Source organism: Pongo abelii, chromosome 16 (assembly GCF_028885655.2).
Source record: "Pongo abelii isolate AG06213 chromosome 16, NHGRI_mPonAbe1-v2.0_pri, whole genome shotgun sequence".
Lineage (NCBI taxonomy): Eukaryota > Metazoa > Chordata > Mammalia > Primates > Hominidae > Pongo > Pongo abelii.
Window position 1 is genome coordinate 33,676,273 of NC_072001.2, and position 22,586 is coordinate 33,698,858.

The following is a 22,586-nucleotide window of genomic DNA, read 5'->3' on the forward strand; positions in this document are numbered from 1 at the left end:
TGACTTTTAAAAAGTGTTTATAACAACCAGGCTGGGATACAGTAAAACTGGGTTGCCACAAAGTAAAATAAAATGGCAGGATCTTTGCTTACAAAGGCATAAAACTCAACAGAATGGCTGTAACAACTGGAAATCCGACACATTTGACACTAAAGTGGGCAGCCTCGTTCATCCTCTTCATTGATCTCAGCTGCTAGTGCTCTGGGCAACCATCAGGGAGTATAGGGAACATGAGCAGATAACCAGGGAGAGGACGGACAGGAAATATGCTAATGAGGCAGGTAGTCTGCATTTCTGTGGCAGACCTCGTTGTCTTCCCCACCCCATAGCTTTTCCCTCCCATCCTTGCTGACAGAGCCCTGCTTGTGTCTGGGGCTTTTCAGGCAAGCCTCCTTGCCTGCCCCATGGGGCAACGTGCAAATGTTCATACATCCAAGACGATCTGTGCAATTCCACTCCCCTTGTCATGGACTGCTGTCGCCTGGCCCACAAGATGTAACAGGAGACCTGCTGGGGCTTGCTCCTCCTTCACAAGGGCCATAATCAGGGGCTCTCTCTTGCTGCCCTGAATGATGCAGTGTGAGGATGTGTGGCCTGATGTGGCCACAGCTACACTGCATCCCCAGCTGGAGCTAGCACTGACCCGCTGGGGAGAGAAGAGCAGGGTGCTGTGTGTGTCTGGGTCCTCCATAACACTGTGCAGCTGCCAGCCCCGCCATGAACATCCCTGTTTTCAGACTCTGAGTTGTGTGGGATAATGATGACCTCACAGTTTAACCTCCTGCTGGCTGGGTTAGTGTGTTCTCCTGCACACTGCAGGACCTTCAATAAATCAACCAGCTCTGTGTCAGGGGATGTTATTCCCATTTTACAGAGAAGGAAACTGAGGCTCACAGGGAGTAAGTAAACTTGCCCACGAACCGCTGAACCTTAACAGGAGCCCTCACACATCCAGGACAAAATCAGATCACAAAAAAGGCCAGTCTAATTTTGTTTGTTATGGTTGAGTTTGTGGCAAGCCAATTTTAACTTCTCTGACCTATGATTTCAAAAGCCGTATTACTGAGTAAGGAGCAAAAGTGGAGCTCAAATTTTGTAAAGTGCCAAAAGCAACACACCCATCACCCAAAACCAAATGAATGTCACCCCTCTGCCATATTTGCTCCAGCAGGTTCCTTTCAACATAAAAGAAAAGAAAAATGGGTAAAGATCAAGCTGAAGTTCCCTCTATTTGCCTCCCCCATTTCACTCTCATTCCTTCCTCCCTCACTGTAACACCAACATGAATTTGGCAATTTTTTTCATTATATCACATGAAGACAGTATTTAAAAATACATTACATATTCAAATCTTCAGATAAATGATACTATTAAATGTTGACAAATATGTGCTGTACACAATGTTTATTCCTCTGCCACTGGTTCTGGGAGGCGCTGGCTTGGCCTCTCCCCTGCAGTAGAGACTGAGGATTCTTCTTTAAGACTTCTGACTTGTTATTCCTAGGTGGGGAGTGGCTATCCAATGGGTCCATATAATGAGCAAGTGCCTCAAATCCATGTTATCCCATTCCTCCCATATTTCTTCCTCCCCACGGCCCCAATTCCTTTCCCTTGAGCTTTCTCTCTCTCCAACCTGGCTCATTGCCAGTGTCTAGGCATAGCAGGACCTTCCCCTTCCCATCCCTACAGACTGTGCAGATCAGCAGGGCCTCTGCTTGTTCCAGCCTTTATTACAGATATAAGGAGAGTAACCCAGGATCATATGGCCCCGAGGTCTACACTTGGGAGAAGGGTGAGGAATTAACCCTACTGGGGCATTCAACAATGAGATAAGACCACTGTACATGAACTGGCTGGGAATCTTAAAATATCCATTTTCATGAAAAACAAAAGAAGAGAGAATGTTTTTTAAAAAGTGAATAAAGAGCGACAACAACCAAATGTAATGCATAAAGTTGGGTTTTTTGGAATGAGAATAAATTTTATAAAAATGACTTTGGGGCCAATTGGGAAAATCTGAGTATGGCTCTACTAGTCGACATTACTAAGTTACTGCTAATTTTCTAATGTTGTTTAGTCATATAGGGGAATGTCTTTATTTTCAGAAGAAGTGAAGTATCCACAATACACATTCAAATGATTCAGAAAAAGTGTATGTACTTCCATACACATGAAGAGAGATAAAGCAAATGTGACAAAGTCCTGAAAACTGGTGATTTTTGGTGCAAGATATATAAATACTCATCTTTGAATTTTCCTGTAGATGTGAAGATGTTCAAGATGAAGGAAATGGCATGTGGGTTTACTCTATAGTCTTACAATGGAGACATTCTGTTCTGTTGCCAAAGACAATTTCTATGTAAATTAACTCATTTGTCTTAAGTTTTAAAAATGGGTTGAATTCAGTTAAAAATATTTTGGGGGAATCTAACTAATGCAAACTAATACTAGTTTGACTAAATTTTTCTGCTGTTTCAATAGATTGAGTTGAAATTTTTACAGTTTGGTTATAATTTTCAATTTTTTTGAAGGCACAGAGCCCTGAAGCTAATAGGTGACTTCTCTGAAGTGTCTTCTGTCAATCCCCTCTACACCATAGCAAGCAGCATTGAAAAATCACCACACTTTCCATGGCAGACATGCTAACCAATCATCATTCTTCCCACAAAGGAGGTGGAAGACCTGATTTCCCTTTTCAATTCAGAGGTCTGTGTAATAAAGACCAACTGATTCAAGTTGAAAATGAGGATGAAATAGTGGCCTTTGGAACACCTACCCTTGCAGAATCTGGACTAGAGTGTCTCAGGTAGTCATTAGAGAGGCAGTCAGCAGACTGGTTAGACATAGAAGCTGGAGTTAGACTTCCTGGGTTCAAATCTCAGTTCCACTATTTCTTAGCAGTGTGGTGTTGGGCAAGTTACTTAATCACTCTGTTTCAGTCTTCAATTCTTAAAAATGGAGATAATAATAGTCCTGATCTAACAGAGTTTTTATGAACATTATATTATTTAATATTGGGAAAGTACTTAAGGCGTGGCATATAGAAAGCCCCATATATGTGTTATGCATATACAGGTCCAAAATCCTGAGTTAAATAAAGGAGTATATTTATGCATATACTAATGAATGAATGAATGAATGAGTGAACCAAAATGCTTTGGCTTAAAAGGTACCTTTATACACCAAAGTCCTTTTTAGAGTAAGCACAACTGCTCTGACATTCATGCAAGAAAGACTATGAACTGCAAATAAAGGGAAGCTTTTGCACACAGAGTGCCTGGTGCTGCTTAAAGGGAGGTCAGCTGGTGCACAATGAGGCAAGTACAGAAAATGGGAGGAAGTGTTTAGGAGCTTTTATAGCAATGGGCTTTGCTGTAATATTTTTATTAAATTTTATAGAAGCATAGGGAGACAGTGAATTGGAAATCTAAAGAAAAGAGTTGTCCTTCAATACACATTGCTTGAGAAGTACTGTCCAGAGGTTCTCAGAAATGCAAATTACACTCTTGAATTGGGTAGACATCTAAACACAGCATGTTAAATTTTTTTTTGCCTACATTCATTGGTTAGATTGTAGTATTAGGATAAAGATTTAAAGAAAAAAGTTGAGTAGATCTTGGGGAAAAGCAACCATGTGAGGGATGTGAGGGAAGACCTGGCCTTTAGGTGTTAAGCCTAATGAACCAAAGAAAGCAACTTTTTAAAACCAATGAAAAGATTTCTTATATCCCTACAAACCCTCATTGATTTTTACTTTTGTTAGTTACTCTATGCTTAATTATTCCTGATTTCTCTGTAATACTTAGCAAAGAATAATTTAAAATAAGATCTTGTGTGGATGTGTATAGCACTGCAGATAAAGTAGGGGCTGAAGGCTTTGTCTTTGGTTGTCTGAAAAGAGAAATCCCCCTCCCTAAGATGAGAAGGGCACAGATTTAAAGAGGAAAAGAGGTCAGAAAATAAAAATACTTATTTTCAATAATCCTTTCAAATGTATATCCAAGCTTGAAAGAAAGTGTAGTAAATCTCCAACAAGCAGAAATAAATATGGAATGGAAATTAGTATGCACCAAACCAGCAACTGCCAACGAGTGAAGACATTTAACTGTTTAATCACTTCACAAGAACTCAAAAAAAGGCTGGAGACCCTGAAATGTGGGGAATTGGGACTGGGGATGGCCTTTTCCTTCCACATAGAGTTAGGACCCTCAAACACTATATCCTGAATGCAAAGATTAGAAATAATTTTGCTCTGGCAAAGGCAGTTGGGAAGAAAATTTGTCTCTTTTAGCCTAGGCTTAGCAGAGGAAAATAAAAACTTCCCCGGAAATGTTGACTGTCATGAAGATTTGAGCTAAAATTGATTTGTGGCTTGGAACCACTAAGCCAAGAAATTAACATAAAATTGGTTCTAAGTACCAAAGGTAATTTCTCTTGGGAAACTGGTAACAAACAAACAAAAACCATCTCTCTAAGAGGAGTACACTCTCAACACAGGCCACACAAGAGTCCCACATATAACATCCTGCTCACAACCCAAAATTACAAACACAACAGAAAACAAGCCATTGTGAGTAAGAGTCATACACACAAAATCAGCAGTTTATAGATACCTATAAACTTGAGGTTAAAAATGATGAGAGACTGTAAGCAAGTAGTTAAAAATGTTTAAAATACACAAAAGAATTAAACAAAATATGACCAAAGAATAAGAGGCAGATTTGGAAAACACATATAGAACTTAAAATGAAAGATATAAAAATTAAAGTAAAAAAGTAAGAATCAGTTTAATATCAGGTTAGACATTGTTGAAGAAAAAAGTTAATACATTTGAAGATAAGTAAGAAGCAACCAAGAGGGAAAGATAAAAGATGCAAGCGAGTTTATGAGACATAAGAATAGACTGAAAAGATCTAACATTGTCCAATCAAAATTCAGACAGGCATGAATCAGGCAATATTGAATACTGACTGAGGATTTTCCAAAATATGTAAAAATAAACTCACAGATTTAAAAAGTCTAAGACATTCTAAGTAAGAACAATAAAATTAATGTCTTCCTTAACATATCCTAGTGAAACTGCACAATATAAAAGACAGAGAAAAGATCTTAAAGCACCTAGAGAAAGAAAAAAAACAGATTATCTTCAAAGGAGTGATAGACCGACAGCCTACCTCTTAAAAGAAACAATGGAAAGAAGAAGCCAAAAAAAAAAAAATCTTCAATGTGCTGAATGAAAATAACTGGCAATCTATAATACTAGACCCATGAAAAATGTTTTCAAAAAATGAGGGCAAAACAAAGACATTTTAAGACTAACAAACACTGAGAGAATAAAATTAGCACTCACCCAAAGAAACTGTAAAGGATAACTTCAACAGAAGGAAGATCTGACACACAAGAAGAAATGAGGAGAAACAAAAAAGGTAAGCATATGGGTAAATCGAAATGAATGTTGACTATATAAAACACTAATGTCTGATGAGATTAAAAGTACAGAACTAAAATAAATGACAACAACTTACAAAACAGGAGAGAATAAGGATGAATAAAACTAAACTACTCCAAAGTCTCTGTCTTGCCTGGGTGTAATGTAGGTTAAGATGTTAATTAATTTGAGATGTGATTCATATGCATGTTTTAGGGATAACCTCTTAATAATGGAAAGAGAGGGTATAACTTCAAAACTTGTAGAATTTTTAAAAAGACATGATTAAACGATATTTAATTGATTTAAAAGAAGATTTGTAAGGAGAGAATAAACACCACACTGAATGGGGGAAAATGGCAGTTGCATTAAAAATAAATGCACCTGTTAAAAGACAAAGGCTGTGAAACTGATTTTATGAATAAATTAACTACATGCAGCTTGCAAGAGATAAATCTAAAACACAGGAATACAAAAGTGCTATAGGTAAAGGTATGAAAGGTGGCAAACGGTACATCAGGAATGTTTTAACTTACGGAAAGCTAACACAGCTGAATCAATAGCAGATAAAATAAATTAAAAGGCAAAAAGCATTAGTAGAATTAAATAAGCACCCTCTACACTGTTCAACTGCTCAATTCATGAGGAAGAAATCAGCTTAATTGCTGTATTCAATAACATAGCATTATATTTATACAGGATTAAAAATCCATAGGAACAAAAGGAGATATAGACAAGTACTCAATCATGATGAGAGATTTTGACACATCTCTATCGGTAATTGAGAGAAAAAGTAAAAAATAAACCAATAAATGTACAGAAGATGTGAAAAACATAATAAATGACCAAATGGACAAATATAATACAATGCAGCCAAAACAGAAGACTAAACATTATTTTCAAGCACACATGAAATGATTTAAAAAAACTGATCATATTCTGAATCATGAAGCAAAGTTCTCAAGAGATTTCAAATCATACAGACAATGCTTTTTGTCCACAATGGAAGTAAGAAATCTATAATAAAAATAACTAAAAATATTTAGTAGTTTTTACATACTTGCAAACAAAGAAGCACTTACAATAATTTACATACTTGCAAACAAAGAAGCACTTACAATAATTCATGGGTCAAATAATAAACCAAAATGAAAATCAGAAAATATTTTGAAACCATTTAATAACAAAAATATTACATTCCAAAATTTTGGGGATATAGCTAAAATAGTATGGAGAAAAAAATTAATAACCTTAAATACTTGCAAGAGTTAAAAAGAAAGGCTAGGAATTAATGAATTAATCATCCATGTTAAAAAGTTACAAAGGAACAGTAATTAAATCCAAAGTAGAGGGAGAAAATAATATAGATCAGGAGTCAGTAAACTTTGGTCTATAAGAGGTATAGAGGGAAGGGAAAGAGAAAGAGAAAGAGAGAATGAATATGTGATAGAGAACTTACATGGTTTGTAAAGCCTACAACTAGCTGTTAAATATGAAAGTAAAATAATGCCATTTTCAGACAAATGAAAACCTGAGACTTCACTGCCATCAGGGCTGCATCTAACAAAACTTTAGTTTTGTTATTACACCAGGATGCTGTAATAATTCTAAATGTCTATGCGTCCACTAACACAGTTTCAAAATATATAAAGCAAAAGATAACTAACGAAGAAACAGAGAAACACAATCATAGTAGGAGATCTTAACACACCCTGTTCAATAGCTGGTAGAATAAGTGGACAAAAACTTAGTGAAGAATAGAAAAGATCTGAGTGACAAAATTAACAAACTTGATATAATGAACATATATAAAAAGTACTACACCTAAGAAAGACAAAATTCAAAATTTTTTTCAAGTGCACATAGAATATTTATTAAGCTTAATTATATGCTGGTTCATAAAGCAAGTCTCAACAAATTTAAAATGTCTGAAATCATTCATTATACATTCTTTGACCACAGAAGAATTAAGCTAGAAAAAAAAACCCTAGAAAGATCCCCACAGTGATTAAGCAACATATTTCTAAGTAACTTATGAGTCAAAGGAAAAATTATAGTAAGTATTTAAAATGATTTAAACTTAATGGTAAAGAATAACATCAACACTGTTGATGGAACAGAACAGACCCAGAATCAGACCCACATCTACACAGTCACCTGCTGTATCTCAAGGTTACACTGCAGCATAATAAAGAAAAGATGATTTCAATAAATGGTACCATGTCAGGTTGATGATGAATATACGGGAGGATGGACTTTCATTACACAGCACATCATTTACGAAAATAATTTTTAGGTGGATTATAGATTTAAGTATGAAAGGCAGGAGGATATTTTCAGGACCTTGGGGTAGGCAAAGGTTTCTTAAGCTGAAATAGAGGCTCTCAAGTAAGGGGAAAAAAAAGGTAAGTTGAACTATTTTAGTTATGATCTTCTGTTCATCAAAGTATATCAGTCAGTGAGTAAAAAGGCAACCAGTAGGGTGGGTGAAGATATTGGCAATACACACCTGACAAAGGTCCCATACCTAGAATGTATAAATAATTCCCACAAGTCAATCAAAAAGGCAATCTTAAAAATGGGTAAAAAACCTGAAAAGGCACCCAACAAAAGAGGATATGCAAATGGCCAATAACATGAAAAGTACCCAATTTTACTAGTCATCAGAAAATAAAAATTAAAACCACTGTGTGGATACTCCTACACTTCCAACACAGTAACTAAATCAAAAAGACAAAAAACTTGGAGCAACCAGAACTCTCAACAGAGGAAGAGCAAACTGGTACATCCACTCTGGAAAACTATTTGGACAACTGTTATAATGCTGAACATATGTAAATCCTATGATCCAGCAATATCACTCCTAAGTACAATTGACCCTCTGTATCTGTGGGTTCCCAATCCGTGAATTCAACCAATTGCTGATAGGAATAATCCAGAAAAAAAATTTCCATAAAGTTCCAAAGAGTAAATCTTGAATTTGCTGTGTGCCAAATAATATGTCAAATCCACATGGATGAAATGATGTAGGCATTGTGTTAGGTATTACAGGTAATCTAGAGATGATTTAATATATATAGGAAAATGTGAGTAGGTTATATGCAAATAGCACACCATTTTCTACAAGGAACTTGAACATCTGAGAATTTCAGTATCTGGAGGGTCCTGGAACAAATTCCCCATGGATACTGAGGGATGACTGTATATATCTTTAGAAATGTGTTCATGGCTTACCAGAAACCTGTACAAGAATGTTCATAGCACCCCCACTTTTATTATAATAATGACAAAGTTGCAACAGCTCATTATGGACTGAATGTGTCCCCTCCAAATTCACATATTGAAATCTTAGTCACCAGTGTGGCTATATTTGAAGATGAAGACTTCAAGGAAGTAATTTAAATTCATTAAATGAGGTTATAAGGGTGGGGCCCTGATCTCCCAGAATTAGTGTTTGTATAAAAGACTCTAGAGAGCTTCAACTCCCCAACTGTCCCCCACCCCAAGGCACGCCATGTGAGAATACAGTGAGAAGGCAGCCGTTTACAAGACAGAAAGAGAGTTCTCACCAGGAACTGAACTGGCCAGCACCTTGATCTGGGACTTCTAGCCTCTAGAACTGTGAGAAAATAAATTTCTGTCATTTAAATCACTTGGTCTATGGTATTTTGTTATGTTAGCCTGAGCTAAGACACCAAAAAATCCATCAATAACATAATAGAGAAGTTATTTGTAATACATGTATATACATTGCAATGCAATACACCAATGAGAATAAATAAGCTATATGGTAATTACACAACTCTATGAATGAATTGCATAAGCTTAATAATAAGTGGAAGAATCCAGAACTTAACCTATTCATGATTCCATTTATATAAAGCTCAAAAAGAGGCAAAATAAATCTATGCTATAAGAAGTCAGTTTTCTTGATGTGAGTTTCTTGTCTGAGTCCTTGTTATAGGATGTGATCTGTTCTACACTTACGATTTGCACACTTTCCCACATGTACATTTCAATAATGAATTAAAACAATGAAAGGGTGATGGGTCTAGCTCCAGAGATGACTCTAAGGGAAAAGAGAGCTGGAAGCTGCTTGCACCTGAGACGACATTTTGAAGGCAAAAGAAAGGATTCAGGTGGTGAATCTGCTGGATGGAATGTCTTCAGAAAACCCCAATTTGCAAATATTTCCACCTCATCTTATTTTTCCCATAAAATGCAAAATAGTATGTCTGAAATATTTAAGGGGTACCTTAGATGCTGACTGGGTCTATAAACAAGGCTACAACATAAAACTGTGAATATACATTGTCATTAATATATGCTTTAACATCACATGTTTCTTATTTTTACCCAGAATTGTTGAACAGGCTGGCTTCTCATGGATCTGATACACTGCCAGTTTTATTTTACCACTTCTTAAGACATCTAAAGGTTCTATTTTCTAACCCTTCCTTAACTCCCACCTGAACACGTGCTTTTCATTTCCAATACCTAGATTAACAAACAGATTTCTATTTCTTCCTCACAAAAATAAAAGTGAGAACATAATGACAATGCAATAGTGACTTAATGAATATTTTTTGATCTTATGAGCTCTGTTACAGCAGATTCATCACATGACTTGCTTCCAAACTTCAGTCTTGGTGGGTAATAGCACATCAGTAACATTATGTATCCCTGCATTTTACAGGACTGTTAAAGAAAAATAGAGGCCTCAGTTCAGACACACCCCAAGGCCAACCACCTATAACCATGTAGCCAAAACTTAAGTCATCCTGATTTCCCTGAGATATTAGCTCTAATCATAAACAAAACACAAAACATTGGCTAGTCCACATGATTCAGTGAACCAGCTGTAGACAAATCAGCTTAAACTAACTCTGTTTGCCCTAAAAAGAAGGTTAATGTGTAACAGTCAGTCACAAAAATGGTCAAAATGCTTCCTCCTTAACGCTTTCTCAGCTGTGCTGGAACTGCCGCAAGGTGGGCTTCTCGCCACGCTTGGTCTGAAGTCTCCTGGGCTTGTGAACTGTTCTTCTGTATGTACCATATACTCCTAAAAATCTGATAACTTCATTTGATTTTCTTCCTGACAGGACTTTGGGATCAGTCACTCTGTGTGAGGAGTGTTAAATGTAAAGCTAGGGGACTGCCGTGATTTGTGGGCCCCCTGGGCCACCCCCATCATCTGTGGGCCCCTTGGGCCACCCCCCTTCACTTTGCCTCTGTCAGATGTTCCTGCGCGGTGCCCTCAGCAACGTGTCCCTCTAGAACTGTGTAACTTGGCTGCTGGCTTTCTACTTGGCCTCTCAAAGAGTGTTCCTTTGGAGATTTTCTCTGGTATTGGTAATTTATTCTTTTAAGAAAACCCAATAAATCATGCAATTCATATTTGGAATGGGTCATGTGGCAGAAAGTATCCTGAGGGAAAAGATGACAGTTCCCAACACTCTGAGCTGAACTGAGGAGGTCTCGTGGCATGGGCAGGATGAGGACATTTCACAGCCAGGCAGCCATGGGCAAACCCTTCGGCTTCCCCAAGTCTCTTCTGCCTGTTCTGTAAAATGAAGAGCATCTTGGCAATTGCATGCAGCCAATGTGAGATCTGGACATAATTAAAATGGCGTATAATACACCTAGCACATAGGAGATCCCCAATATGTGAAGGCTGCTATTTTCAAAAGCATAGTTGCCATAGTGCCCACCCCATCCTATCCCAGATGACCAGATCCATGGTTCTGATTGTCAAAAGAGCCCAATCAAAGGGTAAGATATCTTTGGAGGGCTCAGAGACAAGTTGTTTGAAATTTGAAGCCATCAAGAGTAGAATTCTGGCTGGACACAGTGGTTCATGCCTATAATCCCAGCACTTTGGGAGGCTGAGGTGGGTGGATCACTTGAGGCCAGGGGTTCAAGCCCAGACTGACCAACATGGCAAAACCCCATCTCTACCAAAAATATAAAAATTAGCCAGGCATGGTGGTGCGTGCCTATAATTCCAGCTACTTGGGAGGCTAAGGCAGGAGAATCGCTTGAAACCAGGAGACAGAGGCTGGAGTGAGCTGACATCGCGCCACTGCACTCCAGCCTGGGAGACAGAGTGAGGCCCTGTCTCAAAAAAAAAAAAAAAAAAGTAGAATTCAGTCCAAATGCACGCTTGCCTCTAGGCACAGCATGCTGTAACATACCAATCCAAGTGAAATGGTTAAAAGTGGCACATCAGGAAATCAAGTAAATTCCTCTGACCACAACATATTCAGTATGATTTAATCTCTCATTCTGGATCTTTTAGCATAGAAGAATTATCATACTGCAAGTAATGACACTGTATCTGTGGCAGGCAGAATTCTAAAGTGGTCTTCAGATTCCCAGCTCCTGGGGTGGACTCCTGTGTCATCCCTTCCCCTTGGGTGTAGGTGGAACCTGTGACTTCGACAGGATGTCACTCCTGTGATTAGGTTATAATATGGGGTAAAGTGAGGGGATTTTGCAGATGTAATTACTTTACTATTCACTGACTCTGAGTTGATCAAAAGGGAGATTATCCTGGGTTGGCCTGACCTAATCTGAGGACCGAAAGAGTGTTTAGTGGTCAGAGAAAAGGAAAGTCAGAGAGATTTACCGAGAAAGGGTAGATGGTAGAATGTAAAGGGAACAGGGAAGAGGGAAGAGGGAAAGCGGGAGAGAGGAGAGAGAGATTCTCTGGCTGGTCTTGAAGCAGTAAACAACTGCCATGCCAAACAGTAAACAACCCGAAGCAGTAAACAACTTCACTGCCATGCCATAAGAAGAGAGCTAGATGGCAAGGATGTGGTGTGCGGTCCTGGATGGCTTTGGACTGACCCCATTCTTTCCCCTTTCCTGTAGTTCTCAAGCATTACTGTAGGCAACATGCTACTACATACAAAATACTCTACTAAAATACAAAAATTAGCTGGGCGTGATGGTGGGCGCCTGTAGTTCCGGCTACTTGGGAGGCTGAGGCAGGAGAATTGCTTGAACCCAGAAGGTGGAGGTTGCACTGAGCCGAGATCGTGCCGCTCCACTCCAGCCTGGGCAACAGAGGGAGACCCTGCCTCCAGGAAAAAAAAAAAAAAAAAAAATGTGCTGGGAATGCAGTATCCTGAGATCATGGGAAACTGGCTGGAACAACCTGGACTCTGTTCTGGTCCCTCCGAGAACAGGATGTATTTCAATGTTTTAGCCCAATAATGACTGTATCCCCCAGGTATCAAACCCACAGCAGGCTGCTTTCTGGGGTCCCTCAGCTGCAGCACAAGACAGCATGCATCCTGGGCACTGTCCTAAGTCTTGTGTGACTGTTTTGCCCTGAACCCTAGGCTGCTATTGTCCCTCACTGCCTGTCTGTAAGACACCTGCTTTGTGCAACCTGTACACATACATGAGACTTGGCAAGGAACCAGCGCACAGTGAACCCGCATCACTCCTGAGTCTCTTGGGTACTCTCTAGGCGCCAACAGTTGGCAAGAAAATGGGACCTCAGTCATTCAGCCACAAGGAACTAAATTCTGCCAACTGCAGGGAATTTTTGGATCTGCCCCTAGATGAGCACACAGCCAGGGGACACCTTAATTTCAGCCTTGAGAGACTATGAGCAGAGTCTCAGACCCAGCTAAAGCACAGCAGACGGCTCGCCCCCGGAAGCTGTGGGATGATACACTTGTGCTGTTTTAAGCTGCCAAATGTGTGGTAATTTGTTAGGCAGCAATAGAAATGCATACAGCGTCCTTTAGCCCAAGGATATTTAAATAGGAATTCTGTCCATTCATTTCACATGTGTATCCTGGGAGGCGTATCCTGGGAGTGTTCAGCAGGTGTCTGGGAAGTTTACTCGTGTCCCTGAAGTGCATGCTGCTAAGGGGAGCTATGCACAGAGAAACACCTGAATGCTCAAGGGCAAGCAGACAGCTCCTGTAACCTGTGCAGATAACAGTGTGGCCCAGGCTGTTGAGACCGTGCACACCTGGGAGAGGGCAGGTAGGCAGGGTGCAGCCTGCTAGAGCAGCTGGGTGGATGGAGGGCAAGGCTTAGTGGTTTGGTGTAAGCCGGCTTCCAGAAGTTAAGACTCTCACCCAGTTGAGAGCACTCCTAGGGCCGTACATCAGACGTGACCGCCTTGAAAAGATGGCCCAGCCATGGTAAATGCCAGCACTTTCCAGCCTTCGGAGACCCCATCATGGCCCCATGCTATTCTAACATCCAGCAGAACCCAGAATGTGGTGCCCGAGATAAAGGTGTGCTCCATACAAGGAGTGCGATTGGGAACATGCAAAGGTTCATGGTTCCATGTTTCTATTCCTGGCTTTGACAGAGTGGTCATTCCCAACTCCCCATGACATAACCACAGAACAGGAACAAGACATGGGCACCGGCATTGTGAATAGCTTGAAAACTTGAGGTTCTGCAAATAAGAAAATCACAGGTGAATACCATCGAGGGAGGCAGGTGGTTTCACATGTGGGGAGCTATTAGTCACTTATTCTGACTTTTCTGAGCAATAGTCCTCTGATTCATCCGTGATAATGGGACCAATTAACTTCAGCTTTGGAGCAGATGGTTACCACACACTTTAAAATAAGATGTCTTTTTGCTCATCACCCCACGACATTTTGATGAAAGAAAACAAAACGTGACAATTCTCTATCAGAAAGATGAGGGGATTCTTGCCCTAAAGGTGACACTGTGACTCCTTTTAATATTACTGGAGTGCACCCTCCCCACCTGGGGCCTCGGATGTCCCCTCTCTGGGCATCACTGTGCCTTGCACGTGCTTCTGTGAGAGCTCCTGCCATGGGACTGTGGTATTGCCTTTATGTCCTTTGCTCCTCTGGGGCAGGGGCCTTGTGTTCCTCATCTTGGTTGTCCCTGATAATCCTGGTAGTTGATATAGTTTGAGATGTTTGTCCCCTCCAAATCTATGTTGAAATGTGATCCCCAATGTTGGAGGGGGGCCTGATGGGAGGTGTTTGGGTCATGGGGGTGGATTCGTCATGAATGGCAGGGTGCCATCCTCGCAGTAATGAGTGAGTTCTCGTTCTATTGGTTCCCATGAGATGATTGTTAAAAAGAGTCTGGCACCTCCTCTCTTGCTCCCCTTCACATCATATGATACCTCTGCTTCCCCTTCCCCTTCTGCCAGGACTGGAAGCTTCCTGAAGCCTTCACCAGAAGCAGATGCTGGCCCCATGCTTCTTGTACAGCCTGCAGAACTGTGAGCCAAATAAGCCTCTTTTCTTTATAAATTACCTGGTCTCAGGTATCCCTTTAAAGCAATGCAAATGGGCTATGACAATAGGGTTTGAGACACCATAGGTGCTCAATGCTTACTAATGAATAATTGTAATGCTTGAGAAGATAACTTAGTATTTGGTCACAATTTAAATTCTTTATAGCAAAAAGTGTGAAGAAAGAAAAATAAGAAATACCACTCTATGAAAATAAAAAATTAGTAGAGGAGGCCATTTACTTGATGCTGAGTATGCATCCAACCCTGTGCACACACGACCTCAGTTCATCTTCACAACAGCCCCACAAGGTGGGCTGCTTCATCACGACGTCACAGAGGAGAGCCTGACGCCCCCTCAGGGGGCTGCACGGGAACCACACTGTGACCACTATGCTGCGGAGATGTGAACCCTGGCCTCTGTCCCTCCCACACTCTGGCCCAGGCCCTATGCTCAGGGTTGCCCAACACTGCACCTGGCCCACAAAGGAACGTGGTATTTCCAGGCTTGCCCAGAGTTGCAGCCGCGACTCTGCCTGACTGATGGGTGGAGGAAGCTCCAAAGCACAGCAAGGATCGGAAGGCAAACTTGGCAACTGGCCATGGGAGGAGCTGCCTTTGGAAGCAGGGAATGGTCCCAGGTAGCTAGGAGGCCAATGGAAGCCTCATGAGATGGAAGGCAAGGGAGTGTAAAAGTAGCTGGAGGAAAGAGATGACTCACAGCAGCCGATGGTGAGATCTATAAGGAGAAGGGGAACCGAAGCCACTTCCTGACCTTTCTCTGTATCAAGCACAGTACAGCATGACTTCCCTGAGAACCTTGCCCTCACAGTCAAGCCCAGCGGTCAGTTTCTAGTGCACACTGACTTACTGGCATATTTGGCACCACTGATTGCTCCCTTCTTGAAACACCTTCCACCCTGGGCGTCAGGGTCAGTATCCACTGCTGGTTCGCCCCGTTTCCCAGGCCCGCACATTCCCAGTCTCCTCTGCTGGCTCCTTCTTCTGTTACTGAGCCCTCAATACTGTAGAGCCCCAGCCTGAGTCTTTGGACAGCTTCTGTTTTCTGTCCATGCTCCAGACAAGTGTGTTCAACTCATGCTCACCACTGCATGGAGCCAGGTTGGGGGCATGGTGGGAGGGTCCTACGAGGAGCTCACTCCATCCCACGGGTTTCACTTTAGGGCACTAACTCCACATCCGCATCCCGAACGCAGGGCTCTCTGTGACTCCAGACCCTCATGTTCCTCTGGGCAGCAACTTTACAAGTCTCACTACAGTCTCGGGCTTTGCCTGACAGTGCTGGCCTCTTCTTCTTGCCCTTCCTCCAGGGGTCTGCATCTCCTCAGGCACCATTATCTACCCACATGTTCAGTGTAACATTCTTAGGGCCATGCTGGACTCTTCCCTGCCTGTCAGAGCCCCAGCCCTCCATCGTCAGGGCCTGTAGGTCTGCCTTCAAAACGTACCCCATAGCCATGTCTCTCTACTGTCCCTCACCTGCACTACCACTCCCACGAGCCTGCCAGCCGTCTCTCTCTGCCCTGGTCTGGAGCAGCCGCCTCTCCCTGCTCTTCCAGCTTCTTCTCTTACCACCCCATAGTCCATTCTCGAGCAGCCAGAATCTGTCAGATGTGAATCAAGACGCGTCAGCCCCCGGCTCAAAACCCTCCAGGGGCTGCGTATCTACCTACAGTGAAGCCCAAAGGACATACGATGCTCCCCAGGGCCCGGCTCCCATTCTCCTGCCCTCCTTTCCAAATCCTCTCGCCCTCGCTCCACCAGCTCAGGTGACACTGGCTTCCTTAAATATGCCAAGACTTTGACACTAGACTCCCTCTGCCAGGAAAGCCGGGCCCGCAGGTGTCTGTTGCTGCCTCCCTCCCTGCCCTCCAGCGGCATCCCGGGATTCCCTCACCTTCCTTCCTAACCTCCCCAGAGCAGCCGCTGAGGCCCCACTTCATTTTCATGCTCCCCTTGTTCATTGGATTTCTTCCACTGGAATTTCACCTCCCTGAGGGCAGGGGTTTCATCTGCCTGCAGTGTGGAGGTAGCCCCAGACCCGGATGGCACGTTTCGTGGGCATTCAACACAGGCTGACACTGGGCCAATCTGTCTCCATTTGGCCGCCATTACACATCTCTGACTTTCAGAGGGAAGAAAGTGAGGCTCCAGCCGGCCAAGTGACGTGGCCAAGCTCCCCTGCCAATCCGGGCCTCAAGCCAGGGTCGGGCTGACTTGGAAGCCCACAAGCCTCCTCTGTAACTTACCATTCTCTGGCAGATTCCCCTCAATCCAATTATCCTCCCCCGGAGCACAACTCAAAGGTGTGCCTAGAGATTTTTCAACATGTGTTTCCATCTCCCATGTATGCAGTGACTTCTGCATTGTGTTTCCCTTCCTCTCAGGAGGTCAGCTGGTTTTGGGCCCAGAAGATCCGGCCCTTCTGTTGCCCTGAGACTGTCATGAGGTAGGAGTGGGTTGTGCTCTCCAGGGTTTGAAGGCTTGGGGAAGACCAGTCTCCCAGATCTGTGGGTTTTATGGGAGTTCAGACTGGCACCCCACTTGACACGGAGGCCTCAGAAATAGACGGGGCTGCCTATGTGGCTCGGGAGGCCAGACAGATACCACGCAGGGCCCCAGGAGAGTAGAATCAGGCCCCAGGATGGACAGCTGGATGGTGGGCAATGTTAACTGAGTGAAGGCCACTGTTTGCCAGTTTTCAGAACCACCTGAGCCCTGGGTTCATGTTCTGTCCCAAGGGAAAAGGAAGTCCTCCACCCGAAGTCTTATGACAGAGATAATGTTTCCTGCCAAGCACAGCTAGATCTGTCCCTTAAACAAATGGATTTTTTTTTTACTAAATAATTTTTTGACATCTGTATTTCAATCTCTCATGTATTCAGTAAAATAATATTGCATATGAATAGTTTATTCATAAAGATTCTAAGCACTAAGCTATTAGAAAGAGGCATTTACCCTTTGTACCCAGCAATACCGAGCAGCTTTCTTGGATGGCCATTTCATGATGGAAACGTCGACCGTGACAGTGGGGGCCACGGGAGCAGAGCCTGGCTGTGGGGTGGAAGGTACAGGAGCTGCCAGTGCTTTCCAGTGACCAAAATCCTCACCCAGATGGGCTGTGGGAGACCCTTTAGTGCCGGCCAGCTGAGGGTCTTCACAAGAGTCTGAGCATAGCAGGGCACTGAGAAATGACCTAGTCTAAGACCTCACTTGAGAGCAGAGGAAAGGAGTTCGGAGGAGTCAGATGGATGGTGGGCAGGGGTCAGGTTCATGCTATCACCCAGCCCAGAGACTGCTTCGCTCCACCGAGGGAGCACACACACAGTTGTCTGTGTACCTGTTATTTTTCTTTATTTTTTTCTTTTTTTTTTGAGACAGGGTCTTGCTTTGTTACCCAGGCTGGAGTGCAGTGGTGTGATCATGGCTCACTGCATCCCTGACTGCCCGGACTCAAGCAATTCTCCCACCTCAGCCTCCTGAGTAGCTGGGACCACAGGTGTGCACCACCATGCTTGGCTAATTTGTTTATTATTTGCAGAGATGGGGTCTTACTATGTTGCTCAAGCTGATCTTGGACTTCGCAGCTCAAGTGATTCTCCTGCCTTGGCCTCCCAAAGTGTTAGGATTATAGGCGTGAGCCATTGCGCCTGGCCACTTTCATTATTTTTCAGCGTGAGGGATGAGGAAAACATGTTGGCTACTAGGACTCCTGTCCCAGGCAGATCCCTGATCTTCAGGTGCTAATTGCACCACAAGCACCTTTGACCACTCCCAGAAGAGTGAGACCCACTTCCTCAAGGCCTCCTGCGAGTGTAGACCAGATGGCTTCTCCACCGCTGGGTGGGAGCCTGAGCCTCCTGCCTTCACTGATCTCTGCTTCCAGTTGGTTCTCTTCGTGGTGCCCAAGATAAACAATGAGCTGTTCATAATTTAACATCTTAACTCACTAAGTTTGGGTTTTTAAAATGTATTTTTCGAGACTGGATGAAGTCAGAGTCCCATCTTAAAATGCTAGTCTGGAAGGTAAAATACAAGTGATAAAAATCAATACGCAAAATATGGAAAAAAATAACAGAAAAGACATTCAAAAGAAGTGAAGGCTTTTGCTAAGCATGGTAGGGCTCAAGGAGAAGGTAACATGGTGGGCTCTACCTACAACGTTGCATGAGACTGTGCTTCACATGAAACACAGCACTCAGGCAGCTGCTACAATCACCCAAGCTATTAACAATCGTCAGTGCTGAGCTGTGTAAAGGTCTATGCCGCCGTAGCATTCAACAGAGAGTAACCCATGAAACTTGTTTCTTTCTTAACAAATACTAATTTCCGCTTCTCTATGAATAGTGAGCTTTTTCTATCGAAAATATCTTACCTGAATTAGTCATATAAGAAGCGTCTTTAAAACAGCCAGCCCCCACAGTGAGTGGTTTAGGTTACTGCTAATCTAGCTGAATTGTTTTATGTTTGTTGAGTCTTGCTGAGGTAAGACAGAGCAAGGCTGTGGGTGCCAGTCATTGGGTTGCTTTTGATGGCTGTGAGGCAGCTGAGATGAGAATTTCTCCACAGTCACAACATGAGATCCAGCTATTGGGAATGCAGAGCCTGTTCTAATGTCAAGCATGCCATTGGTGAGGCTTCTATGAGTCCTGTGGCTACAACCTGACCGCAAGCCTGCCCAACACAAATAAGCCCCACTAAGCACATCTCGTCCTTTGTCTAAACGCATCTTGCGCCTTCCCTCTTGAAAGTGGTGGATGACAACAGCTCTGGGCAAACAATGACAAGCAATGTCATGAAAGCAAGTGTACATGTGTACACAAAAGTCAGGTCTGGTAAAACTTCCTGGCACATTGACTTTCTGGATGTTTCCCATTGGCCCCACAGATCTACTGTCTATCCTTCTCCATGCTGCTCTGTATGCAGAGGGTGACCTGCGTGGACCACATAAGTGAGCTCCCCGCAATCTGCCCTTCTGCCATTAAGAGGTACTGGTCAGAACCTGGATGGTGGAGGAAGAGTGTGGTCAGAGTATTTATTTCCCCAGCATCTTCTCTCTCCCAGATGCCACACCTCCTGCCCGTGGCTATCTCCATCAGCCACTCTTATCCCTTGTCTTTTCGCCAGGCCTGAGGGTAGTCCCAGGAACGGTAGTATCCTCTAGTGTCCTTAAATCCTGCCCACTCCTTGGAAAGCAGTCCCTTTATGGAGTCCTTTATCTTGCAGTTTTGTGCTGCCTTTTCTTTCCTACCAGGGTCCTGATTGGTCCATCCACCAATATCAGAATCATACCAACCTACAGGTACTTCTCTTCTGTCTTCTTCTGGAACTCTAGAAAGTGCTTGGTAATTTTATTGGGTCTTGGCCGAGGGCCGAGAGAAGCTCTACTCCCTAACAGTGCATTGCTGGCTGCAGCCCTCAACTCCTGGGATGACACATCTGGGGATGTCTCCACAGACCAAGCCTTGGAAGTGGAGGCTCCACTCCACAGTGGACATGAAGAGCTGGCTGAAGGCTGGGTCAGCACTGGAAGGCGATGCTTCCCCACCCCAGCAGGAGCAGGGCTTCCCACCGGCTGAGGACATGCTCCATGTGCACTGTCAGCCCGTGCAGGCAGGCGGGGCTCCCACTGGGAGGGGTGTGGTGGGCCTGAGGAGACAGCCATAACATCTTCCACATGCGTGCCTGAGAAACCCCCAGATATGTGATTTTGCAATGTTTATAACGTGAATGATTATGAGTGAAACTGGCATTGCTTTGTCTCAGAAAGAACCTAAATCTGTTTTAGACATTTGTTTTGGACTCATTATTTTCTCCTTAAACATTCCAAAGAAGAGAGTTTGTCTTGCTTCTTGAATGCTTTCTTCATTGGGATGTTAGGGTGGTGAGGAAACACTAAGGAGAAGGAAGGAGACTGAGGTCAGGTTTTGTGTTTTCTTAACCTGGAAGCTGGAAGAGGCTGTGCAGGCAGGGAATGGACAGCTATGGAAAGCACATGTCACTTAGTACCCCAAAGCGTTGCCGGGTCAGCAGTCTCCTCATCTTTGCAGATGGAGAAACTGAGGCTGAGAGAGATCACCTGACTTGCCCAAGTCCACAGGAAGTGGCGGGTGTCCCGTTTTCTCTAAAGCCCATGGTCTTTCCTATCTTTCATTCAACACCCACGGAGGAGTTGTCTGGGGAGAGAGAGAAGCAAGGCAAAGAAGCATAGAGTTCTCCTTAAAGGAGGACTGGGATTTAGGAGCAAGGGGAAAAACTCGAGAGATTTCAGCACCACCTAGTTATCGGCCCCTCCATCCAGCCCATGCTGGCTAGAACACTGTCGGCCCGTAGAGCAGGAGGTGCGGTGCAGCATCTAGAATCCTAATTGAAAACTGCCCAGAGTCTGAGAACATGTGCCCTTCTCTTGCTCATAGAGTAGGTTAGGCCAGCTCACCATTCACCAAGCCTAAAGGGTGTGGGCCTGCCAGCAGGCGCAACTCACCTGCCTGCTCCAAAGCCACCATTGTTGCCTGCTCGATCAAGTCCCGCTCGATGAAGCTCCTGAAATCCTCGCTGTACACGCTCAGGTCTGGCAACTGGAATGTGTAGATTGGCATCTCCAGGGGGAACTGCTCGTTGTTGCATTCACTTGCCACGTGGGACCGGGCCAGGGAGACGATGGCTGAGCTGGCGTGGGAAATCCCCCGGGAAAGTCGCTTTTCTGCAGGGGGAGAAGGAAAGATAGCCACAAGGGCTGAGTGGGTGTAGGTGTGGCTCTACGTACATAAACACACATACTATGCACACACAATACACACACACAGGTACACATTCATGGACACAGACCACACACATGCACATACCACACAACACACAAAAATACATATGTGCACACATATGAACACACCATACATGTTCACACATATACGCTACATGGCACATGCGCACATACATATACATGTGCACACACACTTATAAGCAGAGATATACATGTGCGTACACATACTGCACACATACACACACATGCACACACATAAATGTGCACACATGAATACAAAAGTATACACAGGATCATATGCATGCACACACTAGACGCATATACACTGCACAACTACTTGCATACATACATGTGCACATACTACATAGCATACACATACATGCATGCAGACACACACATAGAAACAGTCGGCACATATACTACACACATACACACATGCCCATGTACATATACTACAGACTATACACATACTATATACATGTACACATATAGATGTATTTGCACATACTACACACAGCACACACAAATACACAGGACACACAGTGCACATACATGTACATACATGCACAGACTATATGTGTACACATGTACACATACATGTGTGCACACACATACACATGCACACCCATACATATTCTCTCTGCACCAGCCCTTATATCCTACAAGCCTTTTCTATCCTGCAGGCCTTCCTGCTGCTGGATTAATCACCACCACCTGGCATGTGGCACTTATTCCCAAGAGTCATGAAACCACTTAGTAAGTGGGGAGCTGCAAGCCCACAGTACAACTGCACATCAGCACTGTCAAAGAGCACCAGGCTTGCTCTTGGGTCTGAAGTTATATCTACCTCAATTCCACTGAGTTGTCCTCTCCCAGGACTAAATGGTACAAGGGAGACCGCTCTTTGTCTCAATGCATTTATGCACTTAATGCAAAGAAACAATCATTCAGGCATCCACAGCAGCTCAGGTTTTAAGACAGGTTGTTTTACTAATGTTAGCTGATAAACGCCTCCTACGTGGCCCTCCCAGGACACACAATATTAAGTCGGTCCATGTGTTTCTCTTCTGTCTGGATATTCTTTTGCCACAGCACTCTCAAAAATAATGCTCTCCTCTGGCTTTATT

At 43.3% G+C, this 22,586-nt stretch overlaps 1 protein-coding gene across 2 annotated transcripts in view; it reads right to left on the reverse strand.

Moving 5' to 3' along the window:
* OTUD7A (OTU deubiquitinase 7A) overlaps window positions 1-22,586 on the reverse strand; it is a 400,216-nt gene that overhangs the window by 55,158 nt on the left and 322,472 nt on the right. For both annotated transcript variants that reach the window (XM_054532489.2, XM_054532488.2), the window contains one exon: window positions 21,184-21,402. In XM_054532489.2, the coding sequence (XP_054388464.1) occupies window positions 21,184-21,402 (219 nt within the window). The remainder of the gene's footprint in view (window positions 1-21,183; window positions 21,403-22,586) is intronic.